At 37.2% G+C, this 6,000-nt stretch overlaps 1 protein-coding gene across 1 annotated transcript in view; it reads left to right on the top strand.

Moving 5' to 3' along the window:
* The first annotated feature begins 583 nt into the window (after positions 1–583).
* mad1l1 (mitotic arrest deficient 1 like 1) overlaps positions 584–6,000 on the top strand; it is a 30,320-nt gene continuing 24,903 nt past the window's right edge. The window contains exons 1-9 of the mRNA XM_087809643.1: positions 584–680; positions 1,238–1,387; positions 1,553–1,693; positions 1,841–2,020; positions 2,079–2,203; positions 2,265–2,346; positions 2,427–2,557; positions 3,165–3,279; positions 3,407–3,468. Coding sequence (XP_087665769.1) covers positions 1,247–1,387; positions 1,553–1,693; positions 1,841–2,020; positions 2,079–2,203; positions 2,265–2,346; positions 2,427–2,557; positions 3,165–3,279; positions 3,407–3,468 — 977 coding nt within the window. The 5' untranslated portion in view covers positions 584–680; positions 1,238–1,246. The remainder of the gene's footprint in view (positions 681–1,237; positions 1,388–1,552; positions 1,694–1,840; positions 2,021–2,078; positions 2,204–2,264; positions 2,347–2,426; positions 2,558–3,164; positions 3,280–3,406; positions 3,469–6,000) is intronic.

Below are 6,000 nucleotides of genomic sequence, written 5' to 3'. Positions count from 1 at the left end.
GGTTTGGTTTATATCAATACAGGGATGGAATGTTTACACGTTTGAACACGTTCATATTTTTAAATAATGATTATTTTCATAAGTAAGAATCAAGTTATTAGTATTTATATAGCGCCTTTCCAGACCAGGGTCACAAAGCGCTTAAACAATAAAAAATAAAAATAAAAACAATGAAATAAAAACTTTAAAAGGTCAAGGTCAAGACAAACACAGGAGTCTCAGAGAATCAAGGAAAAGCCTGCACGAATAAAAATGTCTGGAGATGGTTCATACATGATTATTTAATAAGCCATCATTTACGAATGGAAAATGTTTGACATAAGGATAATTATTATATAATTTAAAATATTTCTAAATATAGAAACATATTTAACGTATGCATTATTATTTTTATTTTTATTTTTATTTATAAACGCAATTGTTTCCGTGTTATTCTATTTAATTATTTCTCAATTTCATTATTCTACGATCAGACCATGGCCGCAATGAAAACACATAAAAGTACGGAATAACGGACCCAAAATATTAGATCGTTTCCTTTTGAGTTTGTGAATCAGATCTCGCGAGATTTCGTTTGAGCAAACTGGAGGGAGAGCTGCGGTGCTAACTGCTAGCAAGCTAACTGGTCGGCACTGAGGGAAAGCGCGTTTGTGTCTCACAGTCTCTGACTATTATTGCTGGTAAATATCACTTATAATATTCTCAAGAACACGATTAGATATCGCTTAGGCTGTTTATCGAGTTCTTATTACCAAAAAAAAGGCATTTGTGATCATTGCAACTTTCGAGACATAAACGTTAACCAAAAAGAAGGTTATTGTTGTTTTCAACTCTGCGTTAGTAAAACAACACCGAAAACAACATACTTTTTATAAACCAACTTGTAAAATGCAATTCAGACTAACATTTAATCGATTTAATGTTTCCCATTGCTACTGTAAAAGGTCAGTTTTACGTCACCAAGTAACAAAATAATTCTAAACAAAATGTGCCTACATTTGAAAATACAACAAGCGTGAATGAGATCAACAATAGTTGCAACAATCTTGTTTTTGTTTGTGAGTGGAATCTGTGAAATTTATGTTAACTTTGAGACATGCTTTTAACCTTTTTAAAGTGACAGTTGTATATAGGATTCGACGTTTTGCACGGACTGTGTTCAATCATTTGACCCCTGGTGTGAGTCAGTTTGTGTCGATCTTTGTTTATGTTAAAGTCTGTATGCATTTTTCCACAGGCTGTTAATATGGATCCGGAAGACGACACTACTGTCCTCACCACCCTGAAATCCTTTAACTCCTTCATCAGCTTCAATGAATCGGCAAATCGTCTATCGGAGGCTCCAAGAGCAGGACATTTTCAGGATCAGTACAAGCGCAACATGGAGGTATTTCTACATTGATCAGGGTTCAATTCATAGATGGTTAATTTGTTGTACCTTTAAGGTAAGGTAAAACTTTATTGATCCCTCAGGATCTTTACACTGTTCACATTTTAGAAAAACATCAGAATATCGGCCACAAATTGTTGTTTCAATATCATCTTTTTCCAGTTGTTGGAGGCAGCAGACAAGGTGCATTCAAGAAATCGCTTACTTCACCTGGACCACGAAAAGAAGCAGATGGAATTAAGTCACAAGCGAGCTCGATTTGAATTTGAGAAAACTGCATCTGATAAAGCGAGAGACCTGGAGGTACCAAATGCACAATATGATGCTTGATCTTTCTGCCCGTCATTCTCAACAAAACCTTATATTATTCGAAAATACAAATACATTGATGTACAAAATTGCAGTTCTTGTTGTCAATGTATATGATGGTTCCTGGTTTTCTTATTTCAGCATGAGGTGGACCGGAACCAGGAGCTTTTGGGTCGCATAAAGAAGCTGGAAGAAAGGGAGAAGGATGCTGCGAAGAAAATACTAGAGCATGTCGAGGAAAACCACACTCTTTATAAGAAGCTAGAGAGTGTCAATAAGAAATTGGACGAGCGAGATATGAAATTAAACGCTGGCAACCAGGTGTGCAAATTGTTTGACATTTCTTTACCCCCTTTTTCTAACCTACACATGTCTTTAGTCTATCAGTTGTCTGAAGGATGAGATCAGAGAGCTGAAACAGAAGATTCAGAATCAGGATTCAACCATTTCTAATCAAAACCTGGTGAAGCAAGAGTTGCAGGAACAGCAGGATTTACAGTGCAGGTACCTAATGAGACATTACCGCGACTGTGAACTCCCTGTGATGCTCTTTTTTTTGTTATAGAAAGCATCAGGAAATGTCTCAACTTTGTCAGACTCTTCAAGCTTCTCAGTCAGTTTGTTCCGACCACGTTCTTAAAATCAAGGTAGGAATGTTAAGATTATGCCGAGGTTGAGTTATGGTTTTCAGGTAGGTCTGAAGAAATGATGTTATATTTCATGGCAGGAGTTGGAGAGACGTCTCGTCCTCCAGGAGGAGGATGTGTTAATAGTGAAGACCGTCCAGTCAGAGGTTGCTAGAGTTCCAGATCTGGAGAAAGAGTTGAAGAGACTCTGTGAGGATAACGCCTTTCTCAGGTGAAACTCACTAAATATGCAACATGATTGAGTGCTATTGTAATCCATGACACAAAGAACCGTTTTTAGTTTTTAACTACAAATAAAGATGCTCAATTTTAGTATTACATTTAAAAAAAATAGCATTTGGTTTCGATTGGTTTTAAAAAGATATTTAGTTTATCTACTCAATTTATATAGTAAGTGCCAAGTTTTTGACATTTTTACATTATTCTAATTGGTTTAAAAACAAAAAAACATTGCTGTTAGACTCTTCAGAAACAGAAGAACCATTTTCAAACTTGCTCATTGTCAAATTTGGCATCGGCTTCAATAATGAAAACATAAGAGACTGAACTCTCTGGAACTTTTTTCAATGTTTCTGCATGTTATCACAGTTGTCTTTATGCATTACCGAACAGGCAACTAATGATCAGGTGTCGTGTAAAGCTTAAGAAGCTGACTAGAGTTAGAGATTCAATCATAAGCTTGATATTTGTAGATGTCTCATAGTAATGATCATTTTTTAAAAGGGTATTTGCTTTGATATGATTTACAATATCTACAACATACAGGTGTCACTCTAACAACCTCAGATTCATAACGGGTTTCATCTTTGTTGATCCAGGCAGAGCAAAGAGAACTGTGGCCTGCTGAAGGAGGAAGTCGAAGGGCTCAGGAGGAAGCTGGAGAGGATGGAGAAAACTAAAGTGGACTTGGTCAATGCAGAATTGGAGAAAGAGGTAGAATGTTGCTTGTAACCGTGATGCTACCATCAAGATGATTTAATTGAATTGTGTATTTAATAAAGATCTTTGTTATAGAGAAAAAAAAACACTTTTCAATGGAGAATTATCCTTTTGATTTCAGAGGTTAGCGGAGAAGCTGCAAGCCTGGGAGAATCTTGGAGAATCATCAGGGCTCAACATAAGGTCAGAAAGCATTATTTATGAAAAGGTTGTTTAAAAAAAAACTGTTTTTCAGGGTAAAGTTAACTGTAAGTTAAATGAAATTTAAACATCAATGTTGTGCATTTTAAAAGTTATTTTAGATCTGTATATACTCCCTTTTCATCTCCAACTTTTTCCAATCAACTAAGCAGTGAATGAAGGTGTTCCTAGAGCCCTACAGCACTTGCATACTTTGAAAATGATTTAAGGTTAATTGGTCCTCAAGTGCAGTTTTATTTGATTGATTGGCATCTTTATTAATGATGCAAATATACAAGTTAAAAGTAAACAATTTTTTTTCTACCTGGTTTATCATAGATTTTATGAGTAAAATGTGCAGCAAACTACAGAAGTTTCTTGCATTAGGCAAAACCCATAAGTGTACTTCTTTCATTTGAGTGTTAAATGGCAACTAATATGAAAACCAAGCTTTCCTGATGGACTCACTGTAGTAAATGTTGAATCTTCCTCTCCAAGATGCAGTAACTCCCTCATCATGACCATTAACTTGTTACTTTATAAAGTCGCTCTGAAATCTGGGCGAACGAGAGGTTACAAGAGCAGAGTCCATTCTGATGTAATAATGGCTTGACTCCTCCTCCAGCCAGCCTTAATCACGCCCCGCTTTGTTTATACAACGACTCCTTTGGAGGTGGAGACTTCTGGGGTTGATGATGCGTGGTGACAAACCTTGGTGTTTGAACAATCACAGCAGAGTAGGTGTGGTTATGGTAAAAATTCTAATCTTAGTGTGAGAGCAAATGTTCTAATGTCAATATTTAAATTAAGAGAGTTCTGTACAGACACAGGCTGATGAGTAAAGGTCCAAGATCTATTTAAGAGACATATTAGTATCCGTTTAAAGGAATAGAACTTAGAAATCTTTGATATAACTCACAATATGTAGAGTACATGAGTCCACCAGATGGCGCTGAGCTCTTGCCAATAAGAGAGAAATACATACTGTACTGCAGCGCCTTCTAGCAGAGCAGTATATTTCCCAAGCTGTGTCCAGTACACATTTATAATGAGGTGTTGCAAAAGCAACCACCTCACTACTATCGTCACAATGATTGTCATCCTCAATTTGGCAAAACATGCACATATTGTATAGATTGGATCCATTTCCAGGGACGGCAAGTTTACTAATGCATTCGCCCACAAGCTACATTTTCAGTGATTAACTCGGGCTGTGATGTAAACCGAACGGCACTGCATCATGTTCACAAGCCGGATCTAGTCTCCTCTAATGGTGAGCGTGTGTGTGCGTGTGTGCGTGTGTGCGTGTGTGCGTGTGTGCGTGTGTGTGTGTGTGTGTGTGTGTGCGCGGCCAAGATTATGAGCGGTGCCGAATAAATGAAGTCAGGTCCAGCAGGAGATTTTTCTTGATCGTTGCGCAATACAACAAGTCATCTGTACTTTTGTATCCCATTTAAATGTCAATTCCCGCCAATTGCCTCGACTTCGTCACAAGTATTTGAAATGAAATCTCTCACTGACGTGAATAAATGTTTAAACATTATGTGGTACTAAATTAAATATTATCGCTGGAGGAAAGACGGCGTTTGATATTTACTACTGTTCACTCTGTGCGACACTGTCCCCGCTCTCATTAAACAAACATGTGACAGGATTGTTTCAACCAAAGACGAATCGTAACGATTCTTATCCCCGAAGTAGTGACACGATGTTTGGAAAGATGCTTGACGGTCCCTAACCTGGCTGCAGCACTCGACCCCCAAATGTTGTTTTTTTTGTGCCTGTTAAATGCGACTTTTCAGATTCAGGAAATTATTATTAGGATAGTATTTGAGTTTACAATGAATTTTCCAGTGCACACCCCTACCTAATCATCCTCAGAGAAACTGCCATGGTTTAGTTTGCATGGCTTTAGTTCATGAGAAAACCGTCATTGCGTTTTATTTCAGATAGTTTCACAGCTTTATACAGTTGTTTCTATTGTAGTGTTAGATTTTCTGGAAGCGGGTCTAAGACTATTTCCGAGGGCCAATTGTAAATCTTGTAATAAATGAAATGTTTAATTGGACAAAAGAAGATTAACTTCAGTCAAATACACCTCATTAGGGTGACCTTTGGTATACGGGCTATTTGGCTACAGTTGACTTGGCCTGACCTTGGCAGCATATTGGCATTAATGAGGCCAATACTTCCATCTCTACTCTTTTTTTCTTTTTTTCTAATCATCACCACCAAGTCTGGTGGAAAAGGCACAGAGCCAGAAGGTCAGCGCTACTTGGGCTACATTAATTTGACTTTGTCGAGCAGTGCCCAGTTCTGCATAGAGCTTAAAGTAATCACTCAATATTTAAACTCCAATAATTTTCTACTCGTCGTCATGGCAATAAGAGTAATTTTTCAGAGTAATCTGTTCCTTTTTAGAGTTACAGACAAAATATTTTGTTCATTTTAATATTGCAATAGAAGCTCAGTTGTCTTCATCCTCGTCTAAAAAAACACTTGGTCTACATGAGGATGAGTAGGAAAAAAAAAATC

The sequence above is a fragment of the Callionymus lyra genome, chromosome 1 (genome assembly GCF_982586985.1).
Source record: "Callionymus lyra chromosome 1, fCalLyr1.hap1.1, whole genome shotgun sequence".
Taxonomy (NCBI): Eukaryota; Metazoa; Chordata; class Actinopteri; order Syngnathiformes; family Callionymidae; genus Callionymus; species Callionymus lyra.
The sequence above is the reverse complement of the archived record's forward strand: the minus strand, read 5'-3'. Positions and strand labels throughout refer to the sequence as shown.